The following is a 20904-nucleotide window of genomic DNA, read 5'->3' on the forward strand; positions in this document are numbered from 1 at the left end:
CTGGGGTAGAACCCTGGTTGGCCGTGTGCAAGGCAAACAGCCTACCCACTGCACTATCTCACCGGCCCTTACTTAGTTCTCAGCCTTTCTACTGCTGCTTTACTCCGGGGTGGGCGAGGCGAGGTTGCAGACCGCTGCTCTTGGAACTCCGTGACACTCCCAAGGGGCCCTGGAGGGCGGAAGGGGGCCCACTGGAGAAGAGAGAGTAGCCACACGACAGGGGGAGGCTCGTCTTTATTGCCGCTTATCTGGGGGAATCACCGCAGACGGGCTGAGGGGAGAGGGCGCAGAGGGCCACCCAAGGCAAGGTTCAGATGCCAGACCCTGCCCCCGGCGCGCTGGACGGGCTGGCAGCAGCCTGGCAGCGGCGGCCCAGGCAGGGGCGCGGCGCTGTATCTGCGCCTGCGCGGCGGCCCATGGTCAGGATGCCGGCCGCGTGGTTACCGCTGGCCTGCAGGAGGCGCTGCAGGCGGCCCTGGAGGCCCGCGGGACCCGGCCGCCGCTTGCCCAGCGTCAGGATGCCGGCCGCGTGGTTGCCTGCGCCGTGCAGCAGCTCATAGAGGCGGCAGGAGCACGTCTTCTGGCGACAGCAGTCGGGCAGGGGCTGAGCGGCCACTCCGGGTGACAGCAGCGCGGGCGGCAGCAGCAGCAGCAGGAGCAGCAGCGTCACGGTGGCCCAGGACACCTGGGAAGGCAGGGGACCGCCGCATGGATGCTCAAGCCCCCCGCCCAGGTCCTGCGGGAGCAGTCCGGCTCTCACTGCTTTGCCAGTGCAGCCCACCAGAAACCCTTTGAGACGCCCTCCTCCCTCTCCACGCAGGGCAGCACGAGGCCCCTCTCCGTTCGGTGTAGCTTATGCCCCTTATGCCCCCGTGCCATCGCTGACCACTTCCAAGAAGAGAGGCGAGGGGTTGTAGTGATAGCACAGTGGGTCGGGCGTTTGCCTTGCATGCAAGCCGACCCCGGTTCGAATCCCAGCATCCCATATGGTCCCCTGAGCACCGCCAGCAGTAATTCCTGAGTGCAAAGCCAGCCAGGAGTAACTCCTGAGCACCGCCGGGTGTGACCCCCCCCAAAAAAAAATTAAAAATAGAAGAGAGGCGAGTCTGAATCCGCCAGCTCCAGGAGCCCAGGCCCTGGGGGAACAACGATCCTGTTCTTCCCTGCCAGCAAATGGGCACACAGCCGAACTGGATAAACCATCTCGTCTGCTGCTCCCTGGCACTGGAGACTGGGTTGGGTAATTGGGGGGTGGGGAGTAGGACTACAATTTTCTCACCTGTAAACTGGGAATTAAATGATCCCCCCCCCCACATGCAGGGCTGCAGAAAACAAAGAGATCAACCTCCTCTCACCTGACCTACAGGAAGTGTTCAATTAACACCAGCTTGCCCAGTGAGCCCAATAGTGAAGGCTCCACCTGGTCTGCCTCCGAGCCACAAGGGAATGTGCCCACCTCGGAGACCCCTGTGCCTTCTCTCCAGCACCCCCCGCCCCCGTCCCCCTGTGCTGGGACTCCCCCTTGGTTTCCTGGTCTTTACCTTTGTGGAGGAGAGGTCCATGGTGCCTGGAGCTGGGATGGGTGGCCAGAAGCTGGATGGCAGCAGAATTCCAAGGAGCCTGGAGGTGTGAACTGAGGCCGGTACCCAGGCTCCCCCGGTTTATAGTGCTCTGAGGTGGCTGGGGGGAGACAGGGGCAACAGCCAGGCCCCCCGCAGCAGACAAAGGCAGGTCTAAGATTAGCTTCCCCCAGGGGGGCCGTCGCCAGGCTGGACCCAAGGAATGGCCGCCCAGGCGCTCGGAGGCTGGAGTTATCTCACGGCGCCCCTGGTCCCCCCCTTGTCTGTCTGCCTGCTCCCTGGAGATGGGGTGGTCTCCGAGCACTAATTAGGCCACCTGGCACCCAGGAATCTGCAAGCACAAAGGATGCCTGGGCCGGGGGCTGACAGTGTGGAAGGGGGCTGGCGGTTAATTAGGGGCAGGAGAGAAGGCTAGGAGCCCCAGTCCCAAGGGGTATGGGTGGGGTGGGAGACAGGCGGGGGGGGGGGGGCTGTCTCCCATGCTTTCAGTATCCCTAGGAAGTGTTCTTGGTCCTTGGACTCCAGGCTCTGGCTCCTTAGCCAGTATCCGCACCTCAAAAGCAAACTCCATCTAACTGTCTTCCCTCTGTTCCTTCCCCTAGTCTCCCGGAAGAAGGACCTCAGAGACCTGGACAGTCACAATGGAAAGGGGGAGGGTCCCTGCTCTCTCCCTCCCTCTCCCCCATGTGGCTCCCCGGGTGCCCGTGCTCTGTGCCACCCTGTGCCTGGAACTGGGACATTGGTTGGTTCTCAAGGACCATGGATGGGAGGTGACCAAGTGTGACTGTCACCCTGGGAGAAAGGACACCAAAAGGCCCTGCTTGAAAAGTGTGTTCATCAGGGAAGGGGGAAGTGAATTTGAGAGAGGCCTGGAAGCATCTGTGAAGATAGGGACAGGGGGTGAGGGTTGTCCTCAGAGTTGGGGCTTCCCCCATAAAAGGCGGATGGAGAAAATGAGGTTCAATGGGTCTTTGACTGCGCTACTGCTCTCCATTCTGTGGGTGATGGGGAACTGGACAGGTGTGGGGAGTGGCGGGGGGGAGCAGGGAGGCGCCTGAGACAGTCAGGGGCAGGAATCAGGAGTAATTCCAGGGCAGAACCAAACACTTGGCAGTTGCCCCACACAAATGTCACTCTCCTTGGGCTGAGACATGCAAGGCTGTGGGTGCCAGCTTCAGTATCCTCTCTGTAGGGTGGACAGTTGGCCAGATGGATTGAGGATTGCTTCCTGCTGCAGATAGATTTGCAGGACCAACGCCCTCCACCTCCAGCCAAGGAAGTAATGTGTGGATGTCAGAGCAGGGAAGGAGGGCTGGAGAGCTGCCCCTCAACTCTTAGGTCAAGCTCCGGTGGAGAGAGGTGGGAGAGGGGGCTCCGTCTTCTGGGCTGACCGAGACCTGGGGTCAGCCCAAGCACACATGCCTCTAGCTTAGCCCAGTGTGAAAACGTGGGGTGGGGCTCTGGGCCCCACAGCTGGAAAGGGGAAACCAGATGGGCAGGAGTACATCAGACAGGACAGTTACAATGTCCCCAAAGCAGACCAGAGTCAAGAATCTGTTCAAGCCGTTTATTCATTTGGGAGATGGTCCTGGTACACCCAGGATGGGTGGTGTTTTCTGTGGGGGGCTCACTGGCAGTCTTCAGGGGACCATATGCAGTTAGCCACAGGCAAGTTGTCCCCATATAGTTCTCCAGTCCCAAGACCAGTAAGGCAAATGTGGGGGTTATTGCTGTGTGTGTGCATCTTGTGGACCCAGAGCACCTCAGCTCACCCCAACAAGCACCGCCGTGATGCTGACTCCCATGCTGGCCCACTGCTTCTCAGCCATTGGGGCAGGGCCAGGCTGCCTGGGGCACTGCACAGAGGCCCGGTGGCCTGCAGATGAGAGACGCTCTAGAGCGTCCTCCTGGGGGGTGAGGGGGCAGGGGCCTCCAGCAGGCCCAGCAGCTGCACTCAGGACAACACCCTCCTCTGCAAGACCTGGGCCAGGCCCGGGAACCGCAGGACCCGGGGCATCTCGGGAGGGAAGGGGGACTCAGGGCAGGCTCTCAGGGCTTTCCGGAGGGCCCCAAAGGCCCCAGGCCCCACCAGGTGTACCCTGGCCGGGCCCACGCTGCCCCAGGCGCGCAGGGACTTGTAGCGAGGCCAGGCTTCCTGGAGGCAGTGGTCGAGCTGGAACAGAGGCTCGAGTGAGGCTGGGATAGTGGGCAGGGGTCTGCAGGGGAGGGGGGGTGGCCCTGTGCTATGTCACTCCTCCTCTCTCCCCACCCCTCCCCAGCCCCCAGGCACTGGGCTGTACCGTTATTTCCTGTCCTGGTCTTTTTTACCTTGTCTCGATTTTCCTCTGACAGGTTCCTCAGCCCCCTCAACTCTACAAAGACCTCATAGTGAGGTGCAGAGCCCTGGGAGGAATCTGGAGACAAACAGACAAAGCCGGTGTGATCTCTAAGCGAGATCATCCCCGCTCTGAGGGTCAAGGCAGGAAAGGAATTTCCTGGTGGGAAGTGGGGTCCACGAGAGGGGCCCAGAGCTAAGCCGAAGAGGGGGTGGAGGCGGGGGGTGGGGGGATATGACCTCTCCTCGCCTTCCTGGGGGTGTCCAGAAGTGGGTGCAGGAGGCAGGAAGCTGTGGGGGAGCTTACCCAGGATGCTGCTCTCCACACAGCCATGGTCCAGCAGCTTGGCTCCTGGCCACTGCTTCAGCGCCTGGTCCAGGGCCGCAGAGAACGTGTCCTCACTGACATCCTCTCCTCGAACGCTCAGGGCCTGACCCAGCCTGGGGAGGAGAGGGAGGCGGGCAGAGGCCCCAGGGTGTAAAGGACACCCCTCAGCATCCTGAGGCGGGGGAGTGGGGTCACCTACCTGCCCATGAACCGGACAATAGGACACTGGTTATAAGCACCGGTCACGAGGACCACATCGCCCAGGCGGCACCTGGGGGCAGAGGGGGCACGTCATGCCCAAGGCCCTTTTGCTCCTCCAGGCTGTCCCCGAGGGGCGCTGAGGGGAGGCGGCCACCTGGTGAGGCCGGTGTGGTCAGTCAGCACCAGCTCGTACTCCTGGCCCTCCTGGGCCTCGGCCAGAAGGACAGGGGCAGTGGTCTCGTCCTGGGCGCCTCTCTGGACGGGGAGCAGCTCGATGACGGGTGCTCCGGGGGGCAGAAGGTACAGCCCACGGGGCTGCTCCGGCCACAGGCTCAAGCCCAGCACCCCTGCGGGGAGCCACGATGTCTGGTCTGGCAGGGCCTTTGCTCCTGCCAGGCCAGAGCCCCTCTCACCCGGGGTTTGGCCCCTGAGCATCCCTCCCACAATCCCGCCTTCCCACCTCACTCTTCCGACTCCCCCAAACCCAGCCCTCGTCCTGGAAGGCCCTAAGGGATGTGTCGGTCTAAGCCTCCCGCAGTTGGGCTGAGTTCACGCTGAAAAGCCCTTGTTCAGTGCAGAGGGCCTGCGGGGGCCTGCGGGGGCCACCAGGGCTACACTGGAAGGGCTGAGGCTGGGGGTGGGGGGGCGTCACACAGTGTCCAGGAGCAAACCCAAACTTATGCACTTGGCGCCTGTGTTCTAGCCCATGGGAGCTGTCTCCCAGCCCCAGGTTCCCGTTTAAAATGGAGCTGCTGGTGTTGGGGAGGAGAGAGACGCAGGGCCCGGGGTGGGGGGTCTCTCTGGAGCTCACCTCCGGCAGCAGCATAGGCCGGAGAGAAGAAGGCCAGCCCCCGGCACCACAGCGCTTCCAGGGCAGACACGGCCTCGGCCTGGCCGCCTGCGTCCAGCGTCACCACCACCTGCAGCCGCGGCCACAGCCGCAGGGCCAGTCCCCGTGGCCCGTGCTCCAGGGCGGCCCGCAGCTCAGCTGCCCGGCCAGGTAGGGGTGTGCCTGCTGTCCCTGTGGCCAGTGCCTCGGCCAGCATGTCCCCATCGGCCTCTAGGCCTGAGAAGACATCCAGGAGTTCCGTAGCCGTCCCTGCTTCCAGGGCCCGCAGCCCCGGGGACCTCAGGGCCTCCAAGAGCAGGACTTGGGGGTCCCTGGCCCTGCAGGGGGCTAGAACCTGGCAGGGCCAGGGGAGTGGGTGCAGCCAGGGGGATGAGGGGGTCACCTGAGCCCTGCTTCCTGGAGCCAGCACTTCCGGGAAGGCCTTGTGGAGGGCGGCCAGACCCAGCAAGGTGGCCTGTGGGGACAGAGACAGGGGCTGGCCACAGGCTGAAATGGGGGGTGGGGGGTAGGGGGTGGGGCTGGGCCCTGCTTTCTCCCTTTACCTGCAAAGATGCCTCCCCAGAGCGCTGCTCAGAGCTTGGGGGGAGGTGCTGCCCCCCACTTTCATCCGCTTGGGCCTGGCCAGGCTTGCTCAGAGGGAGATGCTTCCGGAAGGTGTTCAAGTCTGTGGCCACAAAGACACCGTAAACGTCTCAGGAAGCCACAGTGCATCCCAAGAGTTTAAGGCCAGGCTGTGGGGACCCCTGGGGAAAGACCCCAGAACATAGCTAGGGCGAGTGGGAGGCTCTGGGTCCAGGCTGCAGAATCTCGTCTCTGGCCAGTCAGAGCGAGACGGGTCAGACTTGGGTCAGGGGGAGAGCACCTGATTGTCCTGGGGGGCTCTTCTCTGTGGGCCAAGCCCCCCGCAACCCTTGGGAAACACACCTGTGCTCTCCGGGAGGGACCCTCGGGACCCCGAGGCTCCCTGCAGGCACCGCTCCAGGGCCTGCTGCTGGCTCTGGCTGGCGAGCCGCGTGCTCTGCTCTAGTTTCTGCTGCTGCCACGCGGCTGCCCGGCCCAGGGCCTCCTGGGCCCCCCAGTACTGGAGGCCAGAAAGCCAGGACGGCCGGGCACCCTCAGGCCACAGCGAGCTGAGCATGGCCAGTGGCAGCAGCAGCAGAACCAGCAACAGCAGGGCCAGCGGCAGTGGGGACAGCAGCAAGGACAGCAGCGGGGACAGCATCTCCAAGCAGTGTCTGGGGAGGGAGAGACCCTAGGGTGGGTATTGGCGTGAGGAGGGGACAACATGTCCCTCCCCGCCCTTGGCTGTGCCCAGGAACGCCAAGAGGAAGGGCAGCCGGGAAGCAGCCAGGAGGCTGGAGAGAGGCTGGACTTTGGGGTCGCACTGACCTGAGTTTGGATCCTGTGCCCTGGGTGACTGGGTCAGCGGCCTCCCGTGGGGACCCTGACCGGTAAGAGCACACGGTGACTCTCCCGCCCCCAGGGGTAGAGGATGGTCTTATCCCAGGGTCCTGCACGCAGTGGGGCTTATCCAGGAACATGTCATGGCCACTCTCCAGTGCCTCTGCTGAACCCAGGGCCACCCTGTCCCAGCTCCGCAGCCCTCTTAAGCCCTGGAGTGGCGGTTCCCTGGGGAAAAGCACCTGTCACACGGGGTGTAGCCCAGCCCCGGGGCGCTGCTCTGGTCTCACCCCTGCCAGTCAGAAAGTGAAGCCCTGACTTTGGAGGGCGGGTCTAGACGGAAATCCGGCCGCTGGCGCTGGCGCTGGGGAGGGACCAGCAGGGGGTGGGGAGGTGCTCTTAAAGGGACAGGTTGTCCCAGGCCGGAGGCAAGTTGGAGGCGGCCAGGAGCATGGGGGGAAGTTAGGACCCGAGTGGCAGCTTCCTAACTGTGCAGGTGAAGGAGGAGACCGGTGAGAGTGGAGACCCTAAGGACAGGTGTGTTTGTGTATGTGTGTGTTTAATGGACTCCGGGAGTCCAGGCCAAGAAAGAACATGTGTGCATGTGTGCCACACCTGCCAGTGCTCAGGGGCTGTTATTTCCAGCTCTGAGTTTGGGTCACTTCCGGTGGCGCCAGGCAGGTGCCCTCACCCCTGTATTCCTGCCCTGGCACCTCTTCTTATTACTGAGTCAACTTACTATGGTGGTTTCTAGTTGCTCATTAGTTCTAATAATTTGGGTGGGGGTCGGGGAACAGCAGGCAGTGCTAGGTGGGGCTTATGCCTGAGCAGACTGTGCCCAGCAGGCCCTTCTGGAGGGTCTTTGGGGGGCCATGTGATGTGGTAATGCAGATCAGACTCAGGCCTCTTGCACGTGCTCAGCCCACAGAACTATCCCTCGGATTTTTTTTTTTTGAACTTTATTCAAACACTGAGGTGTCCAAACTTGTTCATAATACAGTTGTTTCGGGCATTCTCTGTGACAGTTCCAATCTCAACACTGTATGGGAGCCTGAGGCAGTGAGATGGCACAACAACCACCTTGTAACTGCTGGAAAAATTCACTGGGGGCTAAGTTTCTGGAGTTGTCACAATGGGTGCAGCATATCTGGTTAAAAATTTCACTGGGGGCCGAGTTTCTGGAATTGTCACAATGGGTGTGGTTCACTGTATCCAGTAAAACAGCATCTGATAATCATCAACGGCCCAGACAAACAACGAAGCAGTGCCCACTTCTTGCCCCCTCACCCCCATGTCCCTGCTTTTGTTTCAATCCTATACATCTTATATGTCCTGTGAGAGTTAAATCTCACCCAGGAATTCCCTTTAAAAAAATTGGGGGGCCACACCTAGTGATGCTCAGGAGTTACACCTGGCTCTGCACTCAGGAATTACGCCTGGCAGGGCTCAGGGACCAGATGGGGTGACAGGGATTGAACCCGGGTGGGCTGCATGCAAGGCAAACGCCCTCCCTGCTGTACTATGCCCGGAGTTCTCAATAAACTCCTTTGCTGAATTCTATTCATCTCCTCTCATTGGATCTCTGCTGGACCTTACCCACCAGTGTGACCTTCCTTCCACCCTTGTCCCGTTTCCCTCCACCCCCATTCCTCCCATGCCCCACCCCAGCCAGCCCCCTTGGCAGACACAGAACAATTTGTATCATATCCCTTGTTACAACAAAATGGCAAATAGAATTATCAAAAAAAAATAGTTCAGTAAAAGAAAATTGGTGAAAATTGTTACATCTCACTGTATATCTGTCATCCTGTTGTTTGTTGATTTACTCCAGCGGGCTAGAGCGACAGCACAGCGGGTAGGGCGTTTGCCTTGCACAGGGCTGACATGGCCAACCTGAGTTCGATTCCTCCGCCCCTCTCGGAGAGCCCAGCAAGCTACCAAGAGTATCTCGCCTGCACGGCAAAGCCTGGCAAGCTACCTGTGATGTATTTGATATGCCAAATACAGTAACAAGTCTCACAATGTTACTGGGCCCCCTCGAGCAAATCGATGAATAATGGGAAGACACTGACAGTGACAGTGACTCCAGCGGGCACCAGTAACATCTCTATTCCTCCCAGCCCTGAGATTTTAGCAGCCTCTCCTTACTTGTCTTTCCCAACGACTGGAGGCTCTTTCAAGGGTCAGGGAAATGAGATCTATTATCATTACTGTTTTTGGCATATCAAATACGCCACAGGGAGCTTGCAAGGCTCTGTCCATGTGGCAGGATATTCTTGGTAGCTTGCCAGGCTCTCATATATACATATATATATACACATATATATATATGTAAAGTAAAAGTAAAGGCCCTCCTGTTGATCATCTATTTGCTCGAGCAGGCCCAGTAACGTCTCCATTGGAGACTTTGTTGTTACTGTGTTTGGCATATCGAATACATCACGAGTGGCTTGCCAGGCTCTGCCGTGTGGGCGAGATGCTCTCGGTAGCTTGCCGGGCTCTCCGAGGGGGGCAGAGGAATCGAACTCAGGTCGGCCATGTTGGCTGCGTGCAAGGCAAACAACCTACCGCTGTGCTATCGCTCCAGCCTATACAAATCACAATCACAAATCATCCTGTTATTTGTCGATTGCCTCAAGTAGGCCCCAGTAACGTCTCCTTCATCCTAGCCCTGAGATTATATTCAAGGCTCTTTAGGAGAATGAGACCCATCATTGTTACTGGTATTTGGCATATTGGGTACGCCACGGGGAGTTTGCCAGACTCTGCCGTGTGGGCAGGCTACATTCGGTAGCCTGCCAGTTTGTCCAAAGTAGGAACAAGATGTCATAATAAGATGTCGCGCGGCCGCAAATGCGGCTGCACGGTTCTGGGAGCTGGTTTTTATAGTCTCTGAGTCTTGGCCGCTGATGGGATTACACGGCGCCAGGGGGCCAGTTAGTGGGTGTGACCCCCGCCGACTGGAATTTGGAGGATCTGGGTGGAGGATGCTCGGCCCAAATCTGAATCCAGCCTACATATATATATATATATATATATATATATATATATATATGTCTCAAGAAAAATGGAGACGTTACTGGGCCCACTTGAGCAAATTGATGAACGGGAAGACAGTGTGACAGTGTGATATATATATATGTATATAATATATACATATACATATGTTTTTGGCATATATATACACATCTCACAACGGGGTGATTAAGGTCATTGTCTGCAGCCTTCTGAGCTGCTCTGGACCTTCAGTGTGCTGTTCTTACTGAGCTTCATCTGTGCTACTTTCCCATCTAACCTGCTGTGCTCCTGAGCTCTTTTGTGTAATTTAGAGGTCCAGGATCTGTACAACTGGGACGATCGTTCCACAGCGCACCCCCCTTCTAAGTGGACCCGAGTTTTCAGCCTGAAGACCAGTGTACCTGTGTGTTTCATTGGCTCAGTTTGCATTTCTTCCAAGATCTGTTGTGAAGCTGGGCTGAGGGGTACAGGCATGGCACGTGCGCTCTCTCTCTGGTCCTATTCTATCAGTTTTTTAAAAATATAGATTTTTTTTTGAGGGGTGGGAATTTGCAGCCACACCTGACAGAGCTCTGTGCTTGCTTACTTCTGGTTGCTCCTGGTTCTGCACTTAAGGGTCACTCCTGTTGGGGATTGAAACTATATGCAGTCACCTGTCATTCCGTTGTTCATTGATTTGCTTGAGCAGGCGCCAGTAACGTCTCCATTTGTCCCAGCCCTGAGAGTTTAGCAGCCTCTCCTTACTCATCTTTCCCAATGCTGCCATATTAGAGGCTTTTTCAGGGTGAGGGGAATGAGGCCCGTTATTTTTAGTTTTTGGCATATCGCATATGCCACGGGTAGCTTGCCAGGCTCTGCCGTGTGGGCGGGATATCTGCTCTGGATCTTGGCCATTGATGCAGTAGCAGGGATCAAACTCGGGTCAGCCTTAGCCCCCTGTACTATCTCTCCAGCAGCCCTCTTTAGGGTTCTTTACATAAAAGATCATTTCATCTAGAAACAAAAAACTTTCTATTTTATAGTCCGTTTCCCCCCGGATTGGTATTTTCAAACCTTCCCCCTTATTATTATTTCTGTTTGGAGCTACATCCTGTGCTGCTCAGGGCCTCCTCTGGGCCCTAGGTTGCTCCTGGAGTGAACGGAGGCCTCCCATGGAACTATCCCTCAGCGCATCAGCCCAAACTTGCTCCTCATGGGGGCTGAGAGATGGTCTAGATGTTAAGGCACTTCCCTAGCATGTGGCTGGCTCTGGTTTGATCCTTGGTACATGTGGTCATTGAGCACAGAGGCAGGAGCAGCCCCTGAGGTCTGCAGGTGTGGCAAAAACAAAACAAAACTGAACTACTGCTGTGCCCTGGGCTGCAGAGAGGCTCCCATGGCTGGAGACCCCCATTCGTCAGTGCCCTGAGCTCCAGCAGGAATTATTTCCCTAAGCATAGCAGCCCCCCAACGTGGCCAGCTGTGATCCCCAACCCCCCCCCCCCAGCAAAAAAACCCAAACTTTTCCCCTTTCAAACCAGCTCCTTGGAAAAAATAAAAACAGGACACTTGTCCTTTTAGAGGCTTTATTGTAACATAAAATACACAATTTTGTGACTGCCCCAAATCGTACACAATACTTTTTTTTTGGTGGCTATATACTAATCCATCTGGACACTAAAATATGTATCTGAATAATTTCACAAAGTTTTAAAAAGAAAAATTATAAAAGTATACTTCCATTTTAAGTTATAGTCACGTTCGTCTCCTCCACCCCCACCCCACACCCCCACACAGGGCGCAGAAACACGCGGATGGCTTTTAGGTACGTGTCTGGAGGTCGAGACCTGCCACGGCCACAGGTGGCGGTTGCAGGGCAGGGAGGAGAGAGGAAATGTAACGCAGGGAGCGAGCGCGCCTTCCAGCACCTTCTTTCCCCGCTGGGGGCAGGCACCTGAGGATGCTCGGGCAGCAGCGGGGACAAGCCGGGAAACCAGAGCCTGGGAGACAAGCTTGGCACCCCCCTCCCTCCCCCACCCCACATAGGCCAGCAGGAGGGGGCGGGGCTGGGGCTCCTCCTTCCTCGCCCCTTCCCCAAGTGCTCCAGGCCTGGTTGCCTCATGGCTGCAATATCCATCGGCCTTGGAGGGGCAGGGAAGGGGCATAGCAGCATCCCACCTCTGTGCTGGTGCCTGGGCGGGGATCCCCTACTCCTCGGAGGCAGTGAGAATCTACCGCCTGGCATAGAAAAATAGATCCGAGTAAGAAACGGAGCAGGGCAAACAGCAGCTTTGAAAAAGTCATTTTCCAATCAATAATTTACTACAGAGGAGTATTTCCTTTAACATCCAAACACTGATAAATTCAGAAGTTACTTTTGTAAAAAAAATAGCTGTTTACTCACGCGTGTATAAAAATAAGGGGTTTTTTTTAAAGGGCCACTCTCTCCGGGGTGTCGTCACGCCCTTCTTTTGAGAGGGGAACTGCGGTGACCCCAAGGGCCGATGCTGAAAGCTCTCTGCCCCCCTCTCCTGCCGGCCTGGCCCGTCCTTCCTCCAGTAGGAGCCGCGGTCCAGGACGTTCAGATCTGCTCCTGCCAGTACCCGGCTCCCAGCCACAAGGCGGGAATTTTCCCTGGCCACCCCACCCTCGAGTGACATCAATCTGCCACCCTCTCCCCCAGACCTCAGTGCTGCCAGCCAGAGAGAGGAAGCCCTGGTGTGGGGAGAAAGAATCCTGATGTTGGTGGGAAGGGCCAACCCGAGTCCCGATTTAGCAGCGAGACACAACACACCGACACACCGTTCAGCCTGGGCGGGCGGGGGGGGGGGCCCTTCCTGAGCCTTCTGGGAGGGCGAGGGGCACTGCCGCCCTACGCACCCGGGCAACAGGCAAACATGCTTCGTACTGAGGAGTCACCGCCGCTCACTCGGTCCACAGACAAAGGACATCAACGCGGGGGGGGGGGGGGTTGGGGGGGCCTGGCTCGGGCTGGCCTCTGTGTCCCTGCAGTCCACCCAGCGCGTCTGCACACAGGATCCACGGGAGGGCGGGGGGCGCTCCACGTGGCGGGAGAGGGGCAGGAGGAGGGAGAGCAGCTGAGGCAAGCGTCACTTCAAAAGGCACTGATTACCCTTCGGACAGAAACGCAGGACCTTCCTGGCCCCACCGGACAGTCTCGGGGTGCTCCCCAGGAAAATGGGGGCGGGGGGAGGACCGACTTTCTCCGTCAGAAGCAGTTTCTACACATCACGAGAAAAGCGGAGATGATGACGGTTACAGATGAGTGACCGGGCAGTGCCGGGGGAGCCACTTTCTCCCCCGCCCCCGCTTTGTTTTCCTTTCCCCAAAGGTTAGAGGCCGGGCTGGGGATGGGGTTGGGGTTGGGGGTGGGGGGCTGGATGGAGACGGGCCTCTCCCCCTCAAGGTTCAAACAGCCACAGCAGCTGCTCGTGGTGAGTCCCCGGTGGCAGCAAAGGGGAGAAACACAAGGCGCTGACGGCCACGCACGCACACACGCACGCTCCCTCCATGGGGCCACCACGCACAGACACGAAAGTCACGACGAGTATGAACACTTCACATTATGAGTATTGTTTCCAAAGAGAAGCGGCCTGTGGAGCGCGAGCAGCCACGAGAGTGACCTCCTCTGGCGAGGACGCAGAAGCTGACGGCGGGGAGGGGGGAGTCACGACTGCGCGTGGGGAATCCACTGGCTGTCCATCGGCCGCCCCAACAGCTCCTCCACACGCCGCGCCACGTCCATCGTGTCGTCCAGATCAAAGTCGCCGTCGGTGTCCAGGACAGGGTCGGGGCTGGGGAGGGAAAGACGGTCAGAGGCCAGCGACCCCCCGCCCCAAGCCTGAGAGCTTGGCCAAGGCCTCCGAGGGACGGGAACCCCAGGAAACAGGGTCCTTTGCCGCCAGTCCGATGGGAAAATTCAAGCTAAAACCGTGCCCCAGGCCAGCTGGACGTCACACTCTAAGCCCCCCTCTGGTCCTTGAACACAGCCCAACCTTCCCCATCCCACAAGTGGGAACCCGCTGTGAACCCCAGAATCTCTCCCTCCCAGCTGGGCCTGTGCTCTGGTCAGAGCAGCTCTGGGGGCCCGGCCCAGCAGCCAACGCCCCGTCCTGCCCACCGCGCCCGGGAACGCAACCTACTTCTGCGGGTACATGTTATAGTGGGTCTGGGGGCACACGACAGGGGAGGGGGCCTGGTCCATGTAGGTGGCGCTGCCTCCCGCAGAGTCCGCAGATGCGCTCACAAACCTGCGGAGGAAACACGGAGCCTCAGGGAGCGGCTGGGGCACGTGAAGCCCCGTTGGGGAGGACAGCAGGACAGCGTTCCCCTGGCTGCAGGAGCAGAGCCATGCTCTGGCCCCTCCCCAGGCTGAGGCGAGCTGGGCAGGGGCGGGGAGGGGAGGGGAGCAGGGCTCGGGTCACTTACTCAGGGACCACCTGCTTGATCTGTGGCTTCACGTATCCGTCCACGGCTTTGGCTGCGGGGAGAAGGGGCAGGTGGTGGGCACGCCAGTTCTCGTGAGAATAAACGGGCAACCTCCCTCAGGCAATGCATTCTCTTTTGTTTTGGGACCACATCAGCCCTGGCTCTGTGCTCAGGGTCACTCCTGGCAGGGCTTCAAGCAAGGCAAGGCCTCCCCGCTGTGTCATCCTCCGACCCTCGCTTGTCCTGTCTTAGGGGTGCTGCGTAACCACAGGTTACAACACAAACGCCGGCTCATGGGCTTGGACACGCCAGCAACGTCCCCGAACTGCAGACGAATGATCACTTCGGAGCAAACCAGAGTCCAGCATTAATTGCATACTGACTGTGAAAAGGAAAAAAAATTCTCCATGGTTGAGATTCGGAGACGCAGCAGAGGGGCAGCTCTGCCTGGCATCTGGGTCCGGGGGTGTGGGGGGCAGTCGGAGCAGAGGGGGAGTACGTGGACGGAAGGTGCCTCCACTGACCGAGAGCCCGAGGGGGCACCACACACACACACACACACACACACACACACACACCTGTCCCTAGGAGTGCCATGGTTCGGGGTTCAGGCAGTGACGTTCAACCTTTTTCTGACAGTGGCCCCCTCCCGATCTAGTTTTCTCTCTCTCTCTCTCTCTCTCTCTCTCTCTCACACACACACACACACACACACACACACACCTGTCCCTAGGAGTGCCATGGTTCGGGGTTCAGGCAGTGACGTTCAACCTTTTTCTGACAGTGGCCCCCTCCCGATCTAGTTTTCACACACACACACACCTGTCCCTAGGAGTGCCATGGTTCGGGGTTCAGGCAGTGACGTTCAACCTTTTTCTGACAGTGGCCCCCTCCCGATCTAGTTTTCTCCCGGTGCACACCCCCGTCCTACCTGTTAGTTTGCCAGTCTCACGCCCTGACCCTCTATTTCCATGATTTTCACCCGTGGCCCCCTTGGGCTCTCCTGGAGGTCTGCAGGGGACCACCGGGCCCCCAGCTGAGAAAGTTTCTAGGGGATAAATCTGAATGTGAGGGGCCAGAGTCACCAGTACAGCAGGGAAGGTATTTGCCCTGCACAGGGATGGCCGACAAAGGTTTGATCCCTGGCACCCCACAGGGAGCCCCAAGCACTGCCAGGTGTAATCCCTGAGTAGGGTCAGGAGTGACCCCTGAGTATCACCAGGTGTGGCCCCAAAACAAAAAATCAAAAAGGCATACCTAATTGGGTCAGAGAAACAAACAAAAAAAAAGGTAAGGCTCTTGCCTTTTACAAGCTGACCTGAGTTTAATCCCCAATACTGCATAAAGGCCCCCAAGGCCCTGCCAGGAGGGATTCCTGAGATCCAGTGGGTGTGGCCAAAACTTAACATTACTTCCCCCAGTAAGAAGTATGTACCTTTTGAAATAAATTATACTTACACAATTTATGCTAAGGAAATAACTGAATGAGATGAATGTAGAACATTTTGGCTATATTAACTATATTCAGTAACAAAAAACTGAACAACAAATTCTAAGTACCTTAAATAACCAACGTAGAATCAACATATATTGAAAAAAAAATTTTTTTTTGCCTTTTTAGGTCACATCTGGCAATGCACAGGGGTTACTCCTGGCTCTGCACTCAGGAATTATCCCTGGTGGTGCTCAGGGGACCATATGGGATGCTGGGAATCGAACCCAGGTTGGCCAAGTGCAAGGCAAATGCCCTACCCACTGCGCTATTGATTCAGCCCCATGAAATTTTTTTTTTAAATGTAGGAGTATCGTTATTTATTCAGCCATTGATTAGGCTGATTGAATTGGGCATGAACTCCACAGCATATAATGAAGTTCTATGCAATCATTAAGTGTGGTGTATATATTATTCACTGACCTGTAACCATGCCCAGACTTTATTTTTGGAAGGCAGGGGGGAGCCAGGAATCAAGCCCAGAGCACTCGATCACTATCACAGCCCGGCCATTAAGATTTTTGTATTTTTTGGGTCTCCCTCAGCTGTGCTCAGGGCTCACTACTCCTGGCTCCACACTCAAGGATCTCTCCTGGTGGGCTCGGGGAACCGTCCTATTCTGTTATAACTTCCTCGAAGAACCCTCCCTTCCCTCTAGAGAAGTGTCACCCTATCCTCCTCCTGGTCTTTCCCTTTTCCTTATCTGTCTTTACAGCAACCACCGCTGAATACATGTATTTACCCATTTACTAACGTCCTCCTGCTCTAAGCCCAGGACCTCCCTGCAAAGAGAATTTAATAGGCATCTGGTGATGAAATGAACAAGGAAGGATTTGGGTCTGCACAGACATTCATAAAATGGCTTAAAGGGCTTTATTTCAAGAACAAAGATGTGTGATCTCTACTTTCTTTTTAATACAACTATCTGAGATTATATGTTATATAATATATATTGTATACACATATAATCTCAGAAAATTATATATGTGTATAGGTGCATATATACACACACATACATTTGTGTGTGCGTACTGGATAATATATCTGTATTCGTGGTTTCAGGGATGCAACCCAAAGCTTATTACTCAGGGGCCAGAGCAATAGCACAGCGTACACTAACCTTCCACATGGCCAAGCTGGGTTTGAGTCCTGGCACCCCATATGATTCCTCCAGCCCCTCTAGGAGTGATTCCTGAGCAGAGTCAGGACGAGTCCTGAGCATCACCAGATATCGCCTGAATACTAAGCAAACAAAGGGCCTACCTCTAAGTTGCTACCTCCCTGGCCCCCATTACATGAAACCTTTTTGTTTTGGGGCCATACCCGGCAGTGCACAGGGCTTACTCCTGGGTCAGTTCTCAGGGATCATTTAATGGTGCTCGGGTTAACATATGTGGTGCCAGGAACTGAACCTGGGTCAGCCAAGTGCGAGGCAATCACCTTTCCCACTGGACTATCTCTCTGGGCTCTACATGGTACTTTTATGCTCTGTCACTGTCAACGTCCTCCCGTTGTTCATCGATTTGCTCGAGCGGGCCCAGTAACATTGTGAGACTTGTTACTGTGTTTTGGCATATCAAATATGTCATGGGGAGCTAGCCAAGCTTTGCTGTGCGGGCGAGATACTCTCGGTAGTTTGCTGGGCTCTCCGAGAACTTTTATGCTCAGAAATAAAAAATGAGTCAGGAGAGCTAGTCCAGGAGCAAGCTGCATGCCGTGCATGTGTTCAACCCCAGTCTAAGTCCCTGGCACCTCACCGTCTTCCTGATCAGAGCAGAAGGAACCCCTGAGCACTGCTGGGTGTGGCCCCAGCACAAAACAGAAACAGAAAAAGAAAGGGATGTTCTGAATTCTTACCTTCCTAGTTTTGTTTGATCTAAAGTTTGCACTCAAAGCAATTTATTCCTTCAGCTTGCTACTACACCGAGCTGTGGGGCCCCTCAATGAAGACAACCACAGATTTACATCTATGCTGGATAAAGCTAAAACAGTGGGGCCGGGCGATTTAATGTGTAGGATGTACAGCGGCAGACCCAGGCTTGATCCTTGGAATCCCATATGGTGCTCCAAGCAATGCCAGGAATAATTCCTGAATGCAGAGCCAGGAGTGATGACCTTCTGAACATCGATGGATATGATCCAAAAAGCAAAACCAAAAAAAAAAAAATGCTAAGTTGTTTTTAGGTTTCTATGCAAGACAGACGAATGCATGCTCAGACACACACACATAACCAAAACTCAATCAAAATCACAACGAAGCAAACCAGAATGCGAACATTGTTACCAGTGGAAGGCTCACGCGGAACTGGCGTGTAGTACTTGGAGTACACTTCATCCTTTGGCCGATCCGGAAACACGTAGATGAGATAATTCAGGTCTCCCAGGCGATCGGCCAGGGACCGGATAGAGAAGTCTCTGGTGGTGAATGGCATCAGATTCCAAAACATCCTTTCCTCTAGATCAATAAACAGAGTGACCAATGTTCTAGACATGACTGCTGAACAGGAAATCAGAGAACCAAACATCCTACATGCTAACATGCCCCATTAAAGTGGCCTCTCCAGGGCTGAAGAGAGTACAGGGTAAGGGTTTTTGCCTTGCATGTCACTGACCTCTAACTGGGACCGCATATGGACGCCTGAGCCAAGAAGGAATCCCTGAACACAGTCAGGAGTGATCCCCCAAGTGGCCCAAAGCCCACATGCAGAAAATCGTATCCATTTAATGATGAGTTTTTTTTCTTTCTTTTTCTTTTATTTGGCTTTTTGGGTCACATCTGGCAATGCTCAGAAGTTACTCCTGGCTCTGTACTCAGGAATTACTCCTGGAATTGCTCAGGGGATCATATAGGATGCCGGGGATCGAACCTGAGTTGGCCACGTCCTAGGCAAACACCCTGCCCGCCGCACTATTACTCCGGCCCTAATGATGGGTTTTAATAACACAAAATGACAACAACAGAAAGGTTCCCCCAACACCGCTGGAGAAACTTTTCACACTGGTCATGCAACCCTTGACCTCTTACATAAAAATATACAAGACAGAGGAAAAAGGTCCCAAGGCCAGAGGACATATGAAAGTTACTGAAAACAACAAAAAGTTTTATTTTTGTTTTGGGGCCACACCCATCAGAAGCATGCAAGGCAAGTGTCTATCTTCTGGCCCCAAATCTAAACAGTAAGAAAATAAACTGGGGGGTCTGAAAGACTGTACAGAGGGTTAAGCACTTGCCTTGCAGGCAGCTGTCCCAGGTTCAATCCCCAGCATCCCTCCTAGTCCCGAGTCCGGTACCAGGACTAAGCCCTGAGTGCTGCCTGCTGTAGCCTAATCCCCCACCCACAAATAAATAAAATTGTGGCCATCCCCACTTGTGCTAGGGGCTGCTCCTGACTCAGTCAGTGCTTGGGGACCCATGTGGGTCCAGGGGCTGGGCTGGGCTTCCTGCTGGCAAACCATGTGTACAGTCCGCTAAGCCAGCGTTTGGTCCTACAATCTTCGTTTAGTTACTTTGGTTAGGGGATCACTCCCCCCGCAGTGCTCAGGACTTACTCCTGGCAGGCTCAGAGAATCATACTGAGGGCTGAGGACTGAACCTGGGTCGGCCAGTGCAAGGTTGACCGGAGCCTTCCTCACCGGCCGTATTCTCTCTCCAACAACCTTTAAAACCTCCGAGTCATAGAAACATACTCTTAAACTACTTTTATATTACGTTGAGGATCAAAAGAATTAACTACCATTCTTAGGTGGAAAGCATCATTAACCTTACATTAGGGAAAATAAATAATTAAGGTTGCATATTATCTCTATTGAGTAAACTCAAGAATTCTTCACTGAAATATGCTCGGTTGACAAACACTTTATTTTATTATTATTTTGGTTTTTTTTAAGGCTTTGTTTTTTTAAATTTTTATTAGTGAAACACCATGAGGTAGAGTTGTAGACCCACAAATTTCTGTGCTTGGATTTCAATCATACAACGATCAAACACCCATCCCTCCACCAGTGCCCACCCTCCACCCTCCACCACCACGGGTCCCAGTATCCCTCCCACCCTCCATCCCCCCCATCCCATCCTTTCTATGGGGCAGGGCATTCTCCCTTGTTCTCTCTCTCCTTTTGGGTGCTGTGGTCTGCAAAAGAGGCATTGACTGGCAATCTTGCTTGGTCTATAGTCTACTTTCAGCATACCTCTCCCATCCTGGGAGGATCTTCCCAACACCCTTTATTTGGTGCTCCCTTTTCTATCTGAAGTCCCCTCTCCCCCAGCATGTGTTGCTGGCCTTCAAGCCATGGAGCAAACTTCCTGGTACTAATCTCAGCCACTCTTGGGTATTAGTCTCCTATTTTGTCACTTTATGTTACCCAGATTAATGCAAAGATCTTTCTATGTCTATCCCTCTCTTTCTGACTTATTTCGCTTAACATACTTTTTTTTTTTTTTTTTTTTTTTTGCTTTTTGGGTCACACCTGGCAATGCACAAGGATTACTCCTGGCTCTGCACTCAGCAGGAATTACTCTTGGCGGTGCTGGGGGACCATATGGGATGCTGGGACTCGAACTGGAGTCAGACGCATGCATGCAAGGCAAACGCCCTATCCTCTGTGCTATCACTCCGCCCCTTAACATGACACTTTCCATGAAGTACCACCTGTATGTAAATTTCATGACTTCATCTTTTCTAACAGCTACATAGGACTCCATTGTGTAGATGTACTAAAGTTTCTTTAACCAGTCATCTGTTCTTGGGCACTCAAGGATATTTGCTGAATACACATCCGACAAGGGGTTGATATCAAGGATATTTTGGCTTTTTGGGTCACACCCGGCGATGCACAGGTATTACTCCTGGCTCTGCACTCAAGAATTACTCCTGGTGGTGCTAGGGGGACCATATGGGATACTGAGAATCTAACCCAGGTTGACAAGTGGAAGGCAAATGCCCTACTCAGTGTGCTATCACCCCAGCCCTTTATGTTTTTTTAATTATTTTTATATTTTTTTGGCTTTTGGGGTCATCCCTGGTGATGCACAGGGGTTACTCCTGGCTCTGCACTCAGGAATTACTCCTGGCGGTGCTCGGGGGGGCCATACGGGGTGCCAAGGATTGAACCCGGGTCGTCCACATGCAAGGCAAATGCCCTACCCACTTACTATGGCTTCAGCCCCAACAAACGCTTTAAAAGGGAAGCATCGAAGGTTTTTCACTTGCTTTTTTTGGCTACACCTGATGACATTTGTGAGACTTCTCCCAGTGAGCGGTGCTTGTGGGG

The 20904-nt window shown here is 55.2% G+C and overlaps 3 protein-coding genes across 4 annotated transcripts in view; all 3 read right to left on the minus strand.

Moving 5' to 3' along the window:
• Window positions 1-310: 310 nt before the first annotated feature.
• HCRT (hypocretin neuropeptide precursor) lies at window positions 311-1863 on the minus strand. The gene is made up of 2 exons (XM_056128077.1): window positions 1542-1863; window positions 311-685 (listed from the first exon to the last, which is right to left on the minus strand). Exons 1-2 carry the CDS (start codon window positions 1560-1562, stop codon window positions 311-313), a joined length of 396 nt encoding a protein of 131 aa, XP_055984052.1. The 5' UTR covers window positions 1563-1863.
• A 1406-nt stretch (window positions 1864-3269) lies between these two features.
• On the minus strand, window positions 3270-6878 carry GHDC (GH3 domain containing). Its single transcript, XM_056127385.1, has 9 exons — window positions 6684-6878; window positions 6219-6529; window positions 5837-5958; window positions 5256-5748; window positions 4599-4791; window positions 4443-4514; window positions 4223-4356; window positions 3909-3994; window positions 3270-3753 (listed from the first exon to the last, which is right to left on the minus strand). Exons 1-9 carry the CDS (start codon window positions 6833-6835, stop codon window positions 3535-3537), a joined length of 1782 nt encoding a protein of 593 aa, XP_055983360.1. The 5' UTR covers window positions 6836-6878; the 3' UTR covers window positions 3270-3534.
• Window positions 6879-11247: 4369 nt separating this feature from the next.
• STAT5B (signal transducer and activator of transcription 5B) overlaps window positions 11248-20904 on the minus strand; it is a 67892-nt gene continuing 58235 nt past the window's right edge. For both annotated transcript variants that reach the window (XM_056127056.1, XM_056127057.1), the window contains exons 16-19: window positions 17918-18088; window positions 14142-14193; window positions 13856-13963; window positions 11248-13507 (exon numbers count right to left, since the gene is read on the minus strand). In XM_056127056.1, coding sequence (XP_055983031.1) covers window positions 13381-13507; window positions 13856-13963; window positions 14142-14193; window positions 17918-18088 — 458 coding nt within the window. In that variant the 3' untranslated portion in view covers window positions 11248-13380. The remainder of the gene's footprint in view (window positions 13508-13855; window positions 13964-14141; window positions 14194-17917; window positions 18089-20904) is intronic.

This window comes from Sorex fumeus, unplaced genomic scaffold (assembly GCF_029834395.1).
Source record: "Sorex fumeus unplaced genomic scaffold, SorFum_2.1 ptg000063l, whole genome shotgun sequence".
Taxonomy (NCBI): domain Eukaryota; kingdom Metazoa; phylum Chordata; class Mammalia; order Eulipotyphla; family Soricidae; genus Sorex; species Sorex fumeus.

Bases quoted from the DNA above. Each gene is read 5' to 3' on its own strand.
- GHDC (XM_056127385.1), bottom strand. From the start codon at position 6,835: ATGTTCCTGGATAAGCCCCACTGCGTGCAGGACCCTGGGATAAGACCA. The intron at 4,792-5,255 runs GTGAGCTCCAGA...GGCTCCCCGCAG, and splicing joins GGCCTATGCTGCTGCCGGAG to GGGTGCTGGGCTTGAGCCTG. The intron at 3,995-4,222 runs GTAAGCTCCCCC...GTTTGTCTCCAG, and splicing joins TGTGGAGAGCAGCATCCTGG to ATTCCTCCCAGGGCTCTGCA.
- HCRT (XM_056128077.1), bottom strand. From the start codon at position 1,562: ATGGACCTCTCCTCCACAAAG. The intron at 686-1,541 runs GTAAAGACCAGG...CTGCCTTCCCAG, and splicing joins TGGACCTCTCCTCCACAAAG to GTGTCCTGGGCCACCGTGAC.